Here is a 16,213-nt window from a genome sequence, read left to right on the forward strand (position 1 = left end):
ATTTCAAGCAGCTGATATAGTTGGTGATTTATTCTGTCCAGTTTAGCACATCTCAATCAAACCAATGGGCTGATTACAGTCTGCCTAGCTGATTGTGGTAACTTCTGGTACCACACTTTCTGGTATTACATTTTTCAGAGCATGCCCTTAAGAGCTACTGTAACACATACTTCCCCCACTTAACTGTATGAACTTGGGCATCACTGCTGACTTTTTTTGAAACCTTCTATGCCAGTGTAGTTACTGGACAGACTGGCATTAAAGTGATTCTCTTCACTTTGTCATACTTGTCAACTGACACATAGTTAAAAAAAAAACACAAAAACCCCCCCACAAACCCATCAGCGTTTGTGAGTAAGCTGACTAGTACTTCTTTAGCATTAGTCCCAAGTTTCTTCAAGAACACAAACTGTGTTGTTAGCGCTGTACAGTCTGGGGACATGTGTTTGGGAGACTAGAATGGGGAGTATGTAATATATGTAACATGTAATAGAAGGGACTAGACTTAATTCTCTGATGTCCTGGAGAACATAAATAGGGTAAAGGGAAATTATGAAGGGACAAGTTTTTAATAATTTAGGCTGAACTGCTTCAAAGTAGTTAGTTCTCCACGTCCCCCCCCCCCCCGCCCCGGTAAGGAGCCCATCCTCAAAGGCATTCTTGTGAGGCTTCACCTCACACTTTCTGAGTCCAGTGGTGGCAGGAGAAATGCCAGTGCCGGTGAGGCAGAGAGTGCTGGGGGCTGCGGGGACAGCCTGCCCCACCCAAAGGGGGCGACACTGCTGAGTCTCCCCTGATGGTAGTAGCCACAAGGGAGGAATAATGTGAAGTTGCGGAATCTCCTCATTTTCAAGGAAAGACAAAGTCTGGGTTTTTGTGAGATCTTTTCCAGTAACTTCAGTTATACAGTGAGGTGATACACCTACAGTAACCAAGAGGCAACCAAGCAACCAAGAGGCAAACAATCCATACACAGGTGTGACCGTTGAGAGCTGGTTCCCGAAGCTTTAGTTGAGTGTTTTCTTATTATACCTGGGCTGCTCTGTCCACTTCTGGGCCTGTGAAATGTGAAGGGCTCATTTCAGTCTTTTTTTCTAATTGTTCTTTGACAATTTTTAATTAATATTTTACTTATTTATTTTTAGACAGAGGGGAAGGGAGGGAGAAGAGAGGGAGAGAAACATCAATGTGTGGTGGCCTCTCATGTGCCCCCCACCGAGAACCTGGCCTGCAACCCCAGCATGTGTCCTGACTGGGAACTGAACCAGCGACCCTTTGGTTCGCAAGCCAGCATTCAATCCACAGAGCCACACCAGCCAGGGCTTTTTTCTATTTGTTCTTAAATTCCTTCACAGCTTCACTTCTTGCCTCCATTTCTTTCCTCTCCATCCAATCTCTTCTATTTAAGGAAACATGGAGTGGGGTGGCGAACCTCTTTAAAACCTGAGCTCTGTCCACATGCCCGGCGTTATTAGGTACTTTCCATATATTATCTCATTTCCTGTCCCAACAGCCCTACTGTACCTTCTCACAGCAGGGGCCACTGAGATTCAGAAGCATCAGGAACTGGTCGAGTGTCGCACAACGCAGGTGTGAGTCCAGAACTTCATGTGTCTTGAAACCTGAATTCCTTCCCCTGTATCCTGCTGGTTTCCTTTCCCTAAGGGCTGGAATGATGGTCACACAACAGAAAGTCTGAAGCAAAGCCTTTCTTTTTATTGCAATTATTAAGGAGAACTACACATCAAACTGAAGCTAAGCAACTTTAAAACCATTAATGGTTTTTAAAAATCAAGGATCAAAAACAAATACAGCATAGAACCTTTCCAATATGCAGAATGGCAATAAAATAAAAATAAAAACCAGAAGTGGTTCTGTCACAGGACATTATGGTGACAGTTTGGCTCAGAAAGAATTATGAGAATTTCTTTAACAAAATACTGTGACTGAACTGTGTAAAAAGAGGCTTCCTCAAGCTTCTCAATCTCAACCCTCTGTTTTTTGTAGTAATTTTTGGGATGATAAACTAACTGGAAGTAGAAAATTTACTGCCAAACTTTAAATACCAAAAAAAAAAACAAACCAACCCAACTTTTGTTTAAAAACTTTATTTTCCTTCTGCTCATCATAATTACATATAGTTTTCAAGAAATTAAAATGGCAACCAAATCGAACGCCTGGCCCCCAAGTACACAGTGACAGGATCGAGCATTTGGTGTTTCTAATTATACAGTGATCACGAAAATGATACATACAGACTTCTCCCACTCTCACCGTATTTCCTCTTAATAAAATGTGCTGGTCAAGTTCAGTGTAATTCAAGATCTTATCTGGTCCTATACAAACTCAGACTCATTCTATTGTTTTAACTGATGTTACTGCATAACCAAACATTGACAAACGCAGGATTATAAGCATTTGAAATTCTACAGACCTTGAATTACTACAGAAAACTGTTCTCACTTGTGGGAAGCCAACCAAAAACATAAGGCCAGGTGCAAGACAGGGGAAGGAAGATGAGGAAGGAGGCTGGAGACTCCCATCATTTTACCACGCTGAAAACTGGTATCAGTAGAAATATTTGGCAAGAACAGTTAGTGTGGAAAAGGCAGATGGAAAAACAAGTTACTTTGATTTTATGCGACAATTCAGCTTCAGAACATACTGATATCGACCCCCCCCCAAATAGTTCACTTCTGCAATACAAATAGGCACACACGGTCAAGATGGTTAAAAAGTAAAATTTAAAAGGCTCTTCTTTGTCCACCTGCAGGGTGCGTGCAAGTGCCACCCGCGCCACCCCCCCTCCCCCGCAGGCCCTGCATTTACATGTTACTTTTCAGAAGAGCCTCTTGAAAAAGAGGGTTGTGTCTTTGTCCGCCACTTGGGGTTAAAAAAAGCAGCACTTATCCAAAGTGGGAGCCACTAGCAAGGCGTTAGGGGTGCGCATCTGTGTGTCGTACGGATGCTCTCTAGACGGAGGGGTCAGACCACACTGGAAGGGTTCCCTTACAACTTTAGTCCCCCAAACACTACAGAAACATGTTATTTTCCTCTATATAAACTTATAGAGTACACAGTGTTATAAACATCAAATATTTACATACACACCCCCCCTCTGCTTCCCACAGTCTGTGGATGCATCCATGAACTAGTCCACAAGAACGATACAATAATATTTCTGTGGGTTTATCTATAACTGAAGCGAAACATTAAAGCTACCGCTTACAGCAAAAATTGTTTAAAAGCATTCCTGATATAACAATGTTCTTAGCCGTCTCACTCAGCAAGGTGGACTTTATTTTTCAAACAGGAAACTTCTCAACTTCTCACCCCCAGCACTTGCACTTCTCACTACCCTACAGAACTACGACAGACGGCATCTACTTCAGTGACGAGCTGGCAGAGCCCAGCTGCCCCTGACAAGGGGAGGCCAGCGTCTATGAGACACGAAACAAATGTTCAATGTATCCATACCCTGTGTACCTAAAATGCATTATTTTTTCCTGAAAAACAATCCAAAACTTGTTTGTTGCAACAAGGAATTGCTTATACGACCTTTGGTGATGGGCCCTTGGTTATTTCCTAGAAAAAAGAGCCCCGCCCTTGGGGGAAATGGGTAAGTCCAGAAAATGTAAGGTTTTGCCAACGATCCACAAAGATAACTGGGTCAGCCACTAACAGGCTGCCCGACACCACCTGCAGATGTTGAAAACTGAATTAAAATGAGAAAAAAACCCCTTTCACTCTATTTTAACTTTTACAGATACATGGTGATTGGAAAGCAAGGGTGAATGCTGCAAATTGATGAGTGAAATAAGCACACTTTCCTTCTTAAAACCTAGGGCCCTACTCCAAAACGAGGTACCAAAAATCTGCCAAGAAACAAAGGGATAACTTTGAGGTTGTACAACAGCCTCTGGTACCAGCGTGCAGCAAAAATGCCCGAAGGGAAAAAGCGAAGTTAGTATCAGATTATCTAATGGTCTCACCGCATGAATCCACCTCAAAATATAATGGCAGCTGCCACAGCACCCCTAAACGGAGCTTGGCTTTTGTAGTTATATTTTTGCCAAGGATTATTACAAAGAAAATTCAGCCGGGGTGCTGAATTATCTGGCAGGGGAGAAAACAGAACAGGGTTTGTTTGTCAGTGAACAGCATACCATGGAGAAGGCCTAAGTTTTTTTTTTTTTTTTAAATTTTATTTATTTATCTTTAGAGGGGAAGGGAAGGAGAGAAGGAGAGAAGTATCAATGTATGGTTGCCTCTTGTGAGTCCCCTACTGGGAACTGGCCTGCAACCCAGGCACGTGCCCTGATTGGGAATCGAACCGCGATCGTCTGGTTCACAGGCCCGCGCTCAACCCATTGAGCTACACCTGCCAGGGTCCTAAGTTTCTCTTATACCTGTTTAATGAAATGATCTATGGTAATTAAAGTTACTTTCATAGAGGCTAACTGTGAACAAACCCTTCATACAACAAAATTATACAGTATTAGCTCGAAACTCCTGAACAACTTTTCGCTTTGGAGAAAGTCAAGAATGGACACAAACATCCTGGCCTTACAGCAGCTTTGCGAGGTAGGTGAGGGACGGTATTGCCACTGCCATATTACAAGGAGAATCTAGGCACAGAGAGATTAGGAAGTTGCCTACTGACACAGAGCGAATTACTGGCAGAGCTCTGACTAAACTCCAAGTCTCTGCCTCAAATTCTGGAGCCCTTTCTCAATCCTCCAAGGCAACAAGTTCTTAACAGTCTTCATCCAGTTGTGATCTTTTAAAAGGTCCTGCAATTTGAAAAGACCTTGAAATGCTTTGTTCTTTACAGCTCAGGTTTAACTAGGAAATGAGCTTAAAACTTTTTTTATTACGGAATTTTGCACACACCAAGAGGGGTATGAAAGACACATCTATTTGGCTGAAGTCAGAACAAATCAATATGTAAATTAAGAGGAAAGAATAGTCTAAGTGTCCATTCAGTATGAGTTTCATATATTAAGAAAACATGTCAGAATAAAAATCACAAACCTTTTCAAGTTTAAGTCACAGTTTGATTCATTAAAACCAGAAACCATATTTTCCTTAAGAATATGAGGATCTCTGTTGCAGAAGGCTGAAACAGTACTCCCAAGAACAACTCTCTTTTAACACTTGGCTACAACATCCCATTTCAGATGTATTTTCTGTCAACCCCATCACTCTAAAGCTAGCAAAAAATTCTCCGGTTGGACTTCATACCTGCAGCGTTAACACTTCAGTCTCCAGTCCCACTTCACCAAGTTAGGGTTTCCTTCCATCTGCATTAACGGAAGTTACATTCTAAGGATTCTCATTACACCCTTTTTCTTTGATCCTTCCTCCTTTATTTTTAACTGTGTGTGCGTGGGGGGGGGGATGAGACTTGCGCGATTCATAAATGGCGTAAACAGATTACTTTACAAAACAGGATGGCCTGCAAGTGAGTAAGAGAAAGGTGTGTCAAAGGAAAAACTTCAGAACCCGCACATTAAAAAGCGCTCAGTCTCCCAATTGAGCTGTAACTTGTGGCCTGTGAGCCTCTTTCCCTAAGTATTAAGACTTTATTATTATTTACTCCTAGTAGAATTCTATGTAAACTGCTTCTAAATCCCTTTTTTCTTTTTTGCAGGAGAAAGGGGTTGTAGCCTGGGCTAAGTGAGACATGAGAAATCTCTTGCAAAACTTTAAAAGAATCTTACATGGACAAACTATGAAAGATTTCAGTGAGTGCTTGCGATACCTGGCTTTGAATGAGAGAAAGTGTTCATGCACAAGTGCAGGACCATCATCAATATTCTGAGATCAATCATTTTCTGTGAAACTGGGAGTTATTTGCAATTAATGACCACTGGAGAGCCAAGTCTATTGCGAACACAAACCAAAGCTTCTTGTTAAGCTCCCTGGGACCAAACTGAATTCATTAACCTGTTTGGACTGCACACGAGGCAAAATCCCTCCTTCATTACGGCCTATCAGGGTTTTCCCTAAACCTTTCACCAAAAACATTTCTGTTACGGGAAACACTGCCTTATGTGGAAAGGCCCTGCTCGGTATATTCTCTTAAAGGGACAGGCTGGAAATGCCATGTTGACAGTAACGTCCATTTAAGGATAAATACTTGGTTTAATTTCTTTGTTATAACTCAGAAGCGACTTCCAAGACTTCTCTGATTTAATAAGAACAGACGCAGCTTTAGTGGTGGGACAACTTAGGTCTCTTCTCAAATACCCTTTACAATGTGGCTGTGAGAACTAGAAAAATATGAATTGTAACGTTTCTATTCAAGGATCCTAGCCGAGGAACCTTTTCCCCATTTCCCTCCTCACTACATACACTCACAATCCAACTAGTTTACTTCTCTTCTTTTCTAAGATTTTACTTATTTATTTTTAGAGAGAGGAGAAGGGAGGAAGAAAGAGAGGAAGAGAAACATCAGTGTGTGGTTACCTCTCATGCAACTCCCACTGGAGGACCTGGCCTGCAACCCAGGCATGTGCCCTGCCTGGGAATCAAACTGGTGACCCTTTGGTTCGCAGGCCTGTGCTCAATCTGAGCTACATTAGCCAGGGCCCACTATTTTATTTCTTTACGAAGACCTCCTGTTTTCATAGGTTCTTACAATAAAGATAGTCACAACCACCACATCTTTGTAGAAAGAGTCTTTCCTTCATTTGCGCTGAAAATAATATTAAAGGGCCAAATTAAGAAATTTGTTTGTCCTTCTAACTAAAGCTACAAAGTAAATAAAGATGGAAAAATTAGGCATTAAATACCAGAGTAATCTTCCTCTGTGGAACAGCCTCTTAAATTTAAATTTAAAACAAAAATTGACTGTATGCACATCTATAATAAAACAAAAACGTCATTTGCATGGGAAAAAAGTGAAAAAAAAAAAAAAAGCAAAGTTCCAACGACCGTCCCTCCCACCTGTTTTGTACTCACGGAGGACCATTCCTGACAGTTCTCTTTGGGGACGAACTATCAGTGATGCACAAACACCTCCTTCTGAGAAGGCGGAGGACCAATGTGAGCGCGTCACCCCGCAGTCCGCCACAGGAGCTCAGTCCCAAGGCCAGGCACCTTGACTTACGGGGCAAACAGTCAAAAGAGCAAAATAAGCTCTAGGTGTCAGGTTCCTATGAGCTTTCAGAAGGAAAAATAGAGGACTATTTCTACTCAAGACTGCTTTAAAAATGTTGGTCTACAATTATATGCTTGTCATCCTAGGACATCGCTGAAACATAATAAAACTATTGAAGTTATAAACACAGTCAATATCCTTAAGATGGGGGGGCATATATGTGTAACAAAAACATATCTGACTGCTTGAAACATATTTAACTTTTATTTAGTAGCAACAAGTTGCCATAATCAGAGCACCAATCTCCCACTGTACTGGACAGACCAGTGAAGGAAGCAGCCCTGATCACTGTGTAAAACTACTGTAACTGGCAACAATGCAAAAAGAATCAAGATGGCTAATGCGCACATGAAATCTCATGCTGACTCACTTTAAGTTGCAAAATTTTACATAATGTAAAAATAACATTTTCCCAAATACTTGAAACTTTCTCGGTGGAAGAATAGATGATAATACAGCAAAATGCCAGGCACTGAGCCCTGACAATTTAGAATTTAAAACTCTGAGGATGGGGTAGTATTTAACTTCTGATCTCTTTTTTAAAAATTTTTTTTAAAGATTTTATTTATTTATGTATCTTTAGAGGGGAAGGAGAGAGGGAGAGAAACATCAATGTATGGTTGCCTTTTGTGCGTCCCCTGCTGGGAGTTGGCCTGCAGGAACCAGCCTGCAACCCAGGCATGTGCCCTGACTGGGAATCAAACCGCGATCCTCTGGTTCGCAGGCCTGTGCTCAATCCACTGAGCTATCTTCTGATCTCTTAATGAAAGAAAAAAAAAAAAAGGCTTACCAAGCAAATTCACAGTGTAAAAATACAGTGGAAATATTTTACCTGCTTAACTTTTTTTTTTCATGTATCTTTATAAAAAGCTAGTGGCCAATATAATAAATAAGCTTGATCTGTTCACTACGAAAGTGGAGTGACCATATATGCTTGAAATTAAATATGTAATAATGTTTTCACTCCTTTCAATTAATTCACATGCATCAATTATTATTACTTTGTTAACTTTTAGTTTTTTTAATTAAATATTTTTATTTATTTATTTTTAGAGAGGGGAAGGGAGGGAAACAGAGAGGGAGAGAAACACTAATGTGCTCGAGAAACATGGACTGGTTGCCTCTTGCACACCCCAACTGGCCAGCAACCCAGGCATGTGCCCTGACTGGGAATCGAACTGGTGACCTTTTGGTTCACAGGCCAGTGCTTCCATCCACTGAGCCACACCAGCCAGGGCACTTTGTTAAATTTTTAATTAACTGAAATAATATATTAATCAGTCTTTATCCTTAGCTCCCCTAGTCACTTAAACTCTGTTTCTTCACTGATGCTTAGGGTTGAATCAACTTTAAAGCATGTTAGGGAAAAGATCAGGGTAACAAATCTTCCATATAATGTCATTATGGGAGGGGGGAAATCCCATTTCAAAGTCAATTATCAGTGATTTCTGGATTGTTTGCTATTTGTTTTCCAGGCCTATAAAAATGGTATCATAATCCTAATGCTGGAAGATACAACCATTTAAGCAGTTCCAAAGCAGCTGAAGTTAAAAAGAAATGTAACACTCATTTATTTGACAAGTTGCCCCCAAACAGCAGATCAGGTCAAGTAAATCCAATCTGTTAGTTTGCTACTTACGGGAAAGAAATCTACACTAGAAAAGACCCACCTCTCCTCCACATTTAGAAATCTGTCTAAAGACTGTTTTTAATGCCCACTATATAAACAACATTAAATATTCTAAGTGTTAAAATAGTGTTAATGGTTTATTGGTAAAAATCCAAATTCTAGACTTTATAGAATTACTAGTTTTGGATGGTGTATTAATATTCCACCTTAATCTTTGCTAATATTACAAAGAAAGAGGAAAAACTAGAAATATCTATAAAAATAAAATACCTTAAAACCAGCATCTAAGCAAAATATAAAAGTTGCACACAAATTGCCAATAAATATAAACATCACAATAGAAAAACTAATATTAAAAAATAAACTCGTAACTGCTATTAAGACATTATAAAAATGAAAAAGTTTAATGTGCATTGACATTTGCGAACAGACATAGTACACTCCAAACAAACAATATAATTTTACTATCATTATTACATAATGCAGCATAGAAGGTTACTGAGGTGTGGTGTTTTTTTGTTTTTAGTCTACTCTTTTTTCGAAGAATGCTCGCCAAATTCACAAGCAAGAAATGGTTAGGTGATCACTTACTGCTATTTACGGTTTCCTAGCCCGGGGGGAAATTGCTTTCTGTAGAAAATGAAATTTCTAATAAGTACGAATGGTCCTGCTATTACCCTTCCTTTTGCTTACTTCCTCCAAAGCCCAGTTTTGCATGTTCTGTATCTAATGAGCTGATCACAGCCTTTTAGACCTGTTGTCATCATTTTGCATAGTTCCCCCATGCCAGAAAAAAAGAATAATTGAAAATATTTTTTGGTTCCTAAAAAAGAAAACTTCCCTAAATACAGAGACATAATCATTCTCTTAAACTCATCTCCACAATGACTCGGCTCCTCCTTTGCAAGCGGCCTTTTAAAAAAACTATTTAGAAAAGGTGGCCAATAGGTATTTATAAAAGGGCCAGTCTGCACTGGGGGACAAAAAGGACAGGTAGCCTACGACATATAATTCCTTTTCCTCTGGGCACCTACTACTTCACCCATACTCTTGTTAAAAAGTTAAAGCAAATTTGCTGTTTTATGTGCCTTCGAGATTAGCTTCAACACAGCTGAGAACTGAAAGCGTTAAAAATTTTGTTTTCAAGCTTACAAAATATATTTGGTGAGCATCTACCTCGATACTTTACTGAATAAAAGCTTTATTTCACTCCCTTGGACCAGATTCAGGAAAACAACATTATTTATATGAAACTGTCATATTCTTGGAGTTCTAGAATAATTTATTTTTTAAAGTTTTAGCCTCATGCTATTTGAAAAATAAAAATCTTTAGCACCAGCTTCTGAAAAGGCACTTTCTAAGAACCTCTTTGCTTCACAGAAGTGATTTAAAAGTTTAACTCAGAGACCAACCCAAGGAGTACCCTTTCTTTACCGAGACCCTAGATGCACTCAATGTCGGTTACCTGGGACATCAATTTCAAAAAGAAATGAGACCAATGGCTGGATACGTGACTGGATGGAATCTTCATTCTGTAACACTATTCATCACCTGACCCTTCAACCGATTTCTCACTGATAAATCGCAATCATCCATATTAAATTTATTATCTATCTTTGATCTGAATTAGAACCTTTAACTTCCATACTTTAAAAGCAAAAGATTCTTGAGGCTCAATCAACAATGTAAAAACCTAGAGCACTCTCTTCGATGGGTAAAGACAAATAAAATCCAACTAGTAGTGGATAATATTAGTACAAGCCTTGACATTGTATTTTAGTTAAAATAAATTATTTTGACTGACATGGGAAATTATAAACTGAAATGTACCATTTTTAAAAGTAGAAAAAAGTCTAAATATTTTCTCATATATATATGGGGGGGGGGAGGGAAAAGAGAAGGGAAAGGAAGGAGGAGTAAAGGGGGAGATTTTGCTCCTCCTGGGAATCGGCTTAAGTTTCACTAAAAAGTGTCATTTCTAACATTGCCACTGATCAAGAATGTTCTTCGTATAAGGAGGAATTTTTAAAAAAAAACAATTTTTGGAGAAAATTCTCACTTTTATGTTTCTGTAGTACTGATTTTACCAAGTTTTCTTAGCTTATTTTTTGACTCCTGCAGAATCACCCAAGTGCTTTATATGATCAAATGGGGGAGAAATGAAAATAAAGACTGACTCCAAGTCAGAGTTACACTGCCCTCCTTCACATAAAGTGTCTCAACGATTATCATTGTAGCTATAACACATCCATGAATTCTCAAAAAGAATGAAAAGGATTAAAACTACATAGGGATAAAAAGGCCAAAATAAAGATGCCAGGCCAATGAGGCTTAACTGATAACTCATAAAAGACATTTTTTTTAAAGGCAAAAGCTTTTTATAAAACAAGAAACAGACTGAAGGAGGAATAGAGAAAAACAAAGATATAAAAGGTAATTTAAATAGCAGGTTACTGTTGGGGGCAACCCATCTTTAAAAGTATTCAATAGGAGAACATATAAAATGATGAGTTAAGCAAATATTAAAATCAGGTTTTATGATACTGAATAAAAGTTATGCAGAGCTGTCAGTTAAGCCTGTTGCCAAAATATTACTATCAAATTTGAAGTAGCAAGACTACAAAATACTGTAGCTAAAACCAAGTGGCTGGCTTTGTCCATTTCATAAAATCACCACTCCTGGTAAATTCAGGTAAGCCTCTGAAAACACCCACCAAATTCCTTGAATAAGGGTCTCTATTTCCTGGCCTATAATCCATCCAATTACTTCAGATGTATTACTGGCACTCTGAGTGTTCCCCTTTTTCTTAAACACCGAGAACCTCTGCCAGCCATTCCCACTGAATGGCAAGTCAGCTTGTATTTCCGCAGATACACTGGAAATCTGTCATGACCAAGTCCGTCATGAGCTCTATCATACTAAAATCCATTTCAGTACAAATATGTAAGTAAACATTAGGCAGTAGTGGCCATCAGAGAACCTCGTTGGGAATACCAGTATAGAACTTCAGGAGGCTGGGAGTCCCTATGCTAGAAGGTGGAGATGAATCTTCACCATGTGCTTCTAAAACACCCAGCACTTTCCTACTAGAATTCCTTCCAGACTCTCTTCTAGGAAGAGAAATAAATTAACAGGTTACAAACAGGAAGATTTCCATAGAAGAATATTTTTTTTCTGAGAAACTTGTTAAAGGTAAAATATATATATATATATATATTTTAGTTTTATTTATTGATTTTTAGAGTGAGAGAGAGAGAGAGAGAGAGAGGAAGGAAGAGAGAGAAACACCGACTGGCCGTCCCACGCATTCACGCACTCACTCACTGGTGGGTTTCCTGAGCACGCCACACTGAGGATCAAACGTGCAGCCCTGGTACATCAGGACAACACTCCAACCACCTGAGCTACCTGGCCAGGGCAAAAGGTAAAATATTAAGAAATAAAAGACATCTTTACTTCTATGAAAATATGCCAAAACCAGTACTGAGGAGGCTGAGGTACCTTTTTTCAAAACTGCTAAAAGTAAAACTCCATATTTCTAAAACAAATAAACACTATCCTGGTATTAAATTGAAACTAAAATGGCAGCACCCTTCATTACCTTGGTATTTCATGTTCTTAATTACTATTTAGGGAAAAAAAGAGGGGGTTCTAACACTAGCCTTGAATCCTGCTCATCTCCTTATTGTTTGGTGCAGTAACGGTCAAACTCTACTTAAATAAACACAGCAGCTAGCTACAGTATTATAAATGCAGGGTCCTCAATGCCAGTAACTTGAGACTATAATATAATAACATGTATCAGCACTTTACACAGACTCATTTCTATCCAGGATATACATTAGACTCCCAACTCTTCTTTTCATGAACATCAGTTATACCAGTTGCTGGAACTGACATTTTAAAGTCACTCTGAAACTGCACAACACAGACAACGGCAGACCAAAACTTAGCCTTCACTGTAGAGTTAGTGAGCGAGGGCGGCACAGAAAGATCGCTGTCGAGTTTCATGGCCATTACATTCTGAATGACCTTTTTAAAAAATCAAAATGATCAGGATTCTACACCAGAAGTGCAATAATAATTAAAACAAAACTCAAAAAGTACTTGCCTCTTACTCTTTTATCTTAAAATTCTAAGTACAATGTTTTTCTAAGTAAGTGTGACACACTAATTCGTTAGTAAGCAAAATAGAAATATACTCTACATACTCTTTCAAGTTAACCGACCTTAAACTAATAATATTGAAACTGTAAGAAACCCTAAAAAAGAACTCACTTCAAAGGTAAATAAAGCTTTATATTTAAAAATATTTTTTTCCTTTGTAAAAGTCCTTCCAAATACATTTAAATTATGGGCTGCACTCTAGTGCATGTGACACTAAATAACTGGAAAAAAAAATGAGGTAAAGCAACCAATGGGGAAAGGGCATCTACAGTTCTTCAGTGGGCCCTGAAGTTTCCCACGTGCACCTGCGTAACTCGCTCTGATAAAGGCAGACATCTCACTCACACTGAGCACGCACACAGCAAACAAGTTTTTACCATCTAGAACACACAATTTTCTTCCCTTGCCCATGTTACCGACTACCATATTCAGTGGATTTTCAATGTAAAAAAAATACATGCTTTATAGGATTTTTTGGAGGAGAAAGGGGTAGGGTTGGGAGAAAAAAAATGTATATACTGTACTATACAAATATTACCTCATGTAAAGAGCTTTGAAACAGTGTTGTAAATTGCATTTCAGACACTTCAGTATAATAAACATACAAAATACAGTACTTTCTTAGTTTTCTGAGAGAGGGACAAAAGATTTCATAATCTTTTGGATTTCATAAACTGTGAGAGGACATGGGCTCAGATTTTAGGCTCAAAATACAGTGACTGGCAGTAAGAGTGGGTTACAGGTGAGAGAAACTACAGAGCTAACCCATTCATTTTCATGAACAGATGACACTTGGAAAGGTTAACGACAATACCCCCGGAAACAATCTGTAGTAGTCATACTCTGAAGCAGTGCAAAACAATAGTAAGATGCAATTTTCGTGAGTTACAAAGTGCAAAGTTCCCCTGAATCCAATGTTACTGGTGAACTTGGTTTTGACAGCTTTATAGTACTTTTCAATATCTTAAAGTGAAATCCATCAAACAAAATTTTGCATAACTTTCCCCCACATTTCAGTGATTAACGCATTTAAAAAAATCAAAGTTCTAACTTTCTTTGTCACCATAACCCTAATTTTAAAAGGAAAGTTACACCGGTGGTAAACTGGAAAAAATATTTTAAAAAATATCACATTTTCCCGATTCATTTTAATAAATGAAAATGGGCATCTAACCAGTATGATTCTTCCATAAACATGATTTATTTTCAAAGAATTTAAATATCTTCTAAATTTTAATCTACTCATGATCACTGAAGTCAAAGTTCAACTTCATCTTTAATATTCAAGGACAGACTTGCTTTAGATTTGAAAATAAAAAAACTTTCCTTCTGAAATGAAGGCTGCGCCACTCTGCTCTTTTCGAGTCACAGAGGCGCCTGGGGCAGGGGTGTCAGACGGACGCGGCTTTCCTCTCAAACGGCTTATTGCACGAGAAGGGAGCAAAAACAGGCCACCAGTTCTTAAAATAAACATGATTATATTTCTATAAAAGATGTTGCCAATACATTTCTATAATCATTAAAGCACTACTCTAATAAATATAAAAGAAAAGGAAGCTATACTTCAAAATACATACATATATATTTATATATACACGCATATATATAAAAATATATATATGAAAATCACATTAAGGTATGAGAGGCAGCAAGTAAACTAGCAAAAAAAAAAGTTAACTCGAACAACTCCTACTTTCTGTCCCTCCAATTCCAGAGATCTCAACCCTACAGAGTTCTAATCATTAAAAATATTTACCCTTAAAAAAATCCATAGAAACAGAAGGCTTTAGAATACATTTCACTTACAGAGAGAAAGAGATATAAGTTCTGACAAGGTTTTATATTTATAGCAGCTTTAACAAACTCACTAAAGAAAAAACAGGTTGCTACTGCTTATGCACACCTTGCACAAGTGGCAAATGTAAATTCAGAGCAGGAGGTGGCAGACGCAGACCCTCACAAACACACACACACACATAAAATAACCCTGCTTCTTAAGAAAGCAATATCAAGAACTGAGGACTTAATATTGTGTATGAGACAAGAGAGGAGTGGGTGTGCAAAACAAAAGTCTACTTTGCCATGCTTCGTATTCAGTGAATCAGATACACAGACATTTGAATGTCACTGGTAGCATTAAGGAAAAAAAATGTAGGTGATGAGGCAGGGGAGGTAGAGTGAGAAATAAAAGTGGTGGTGAGAGGACAATAAAAGGGAAAGGAATTTCCCAATGGAATGAACTATAAAATATATACAAAGAACATATATATCTCTTATCAATGTAGATCCAGATATATATGTGTATGAAGTATACATGTATATACTTAAAGTATACACAGATACTTTTACAAGAATACATGAATGCACATTAATTTTTTTGCACACATAATTATGAACAATCACTGATTATTCATGTAGGTGTGTTTTTTAAAATCATCATTTACCTTTTCTTTACTTTTTTTGCAAAGATAGTTGTGCTGCCAAGCAACTTGAGGTAAAGGCATTAAAAGGGCCAGACTACAGAAAGTGAGAACAAAACAATGGCGATACTGCCCACAGGAGCCCGCACAGAGAAGCAGCTGGCTGGTTTCGTGTTGCATAATGGTGCTGTGTTCCTTGATGAAGTAAACAATCTTCCTTGTATCAACATAAAAATCAGACCCTGGTCCCCACAGTGTTGGTTTCTGTATGGCTGGAGGCATCCCCACTCAACAGACTCCATGGAAACACACGTTGTGTGTCAATTCATCTTTCAGTTCTTCCTCTCAGAGAATACTCTCGGATTTTTTAAGCAAAGTACATTGTGCGTAAGGTATCTTGGTGAATCTGTACAGCCTTGGCAAGAGCTTGTGGATCGCGTCCATTGCTCTGTCCTGAAACGTGACTTCCTTCAGCACTGTAAGAGAATTGGCAATGAACACACAAACTCTATCTGATGTCATAATTCTGAAAAACATTACTGTAGAAAATTTCCAAATTAAAAAAAAAAACAGAGGCAGGTATAATTATTTCCTACATGTCTATCACCCAGCTTCAGTAATTAACTCAGGCCAATTTTACTTCTCTCATGTGCCCAGGATTATTTAGAAGTAAATCCAAGATATCCTATAATTTTGTTGGTACATATCCCTTTAATTATCAGTAATCTCTCCCTTGAGTTAACTTGGTAGAGCAAGTAAATCACTATGTCATTCTATCACTAACAAGCCTAGACTGCACATTTTAATGGGAACCCTTATTTTGAGCAGTT

General features: G+C 38.4%; 1 protein-coding gene across 7 annotated transcripts in view; it reads right to left on the reverse strand.

Moving 5' to 3' along the window:
- Nucleotides 1–12,029: 12,029 nt before the first annotated feature.
- The window catches only part of AGO3 (argonaute RISC catalytic component 3), a 104,104-nt gene continuing 99,920 nt past the window's right edge, over nucleotides 12,030–16,213 (reverse strand). For all 7 annotated transcript variants that reach the window (XM_037061434.1, XM_037061435.1, XM_037061439.1 and 4 more), the window contains one exon: nucleotides 12,030–15,859. In XM_037061434.1, coding sequence (XP_036917329.1) covers nucleotides 15,751–15,859 — 109 coding nt within the window. In that variant the 3' untranslated portion in view covers nucleotides 12,030–15,750. The remainder of the gene's footprint in view (nucleotides 15,860–16,213) is intronic.

This window comes from Sturnira hondurensis, unplaced genomic scaffold (assembly GCF_014824575.4).
Source record: "Sturnira hondurensis isolate 20B ecotype Veracruz unplaced genomic scaffold, ASM1482457v3 Scaffold0013381, whole genome shotgun sequence".
Lineage (NCBI taxonomy): Eukaryota > Metazoa > Chordata > Mammalia > Chiroptera > Phyllostomidae > Sturnira > Sturnira hondurensis.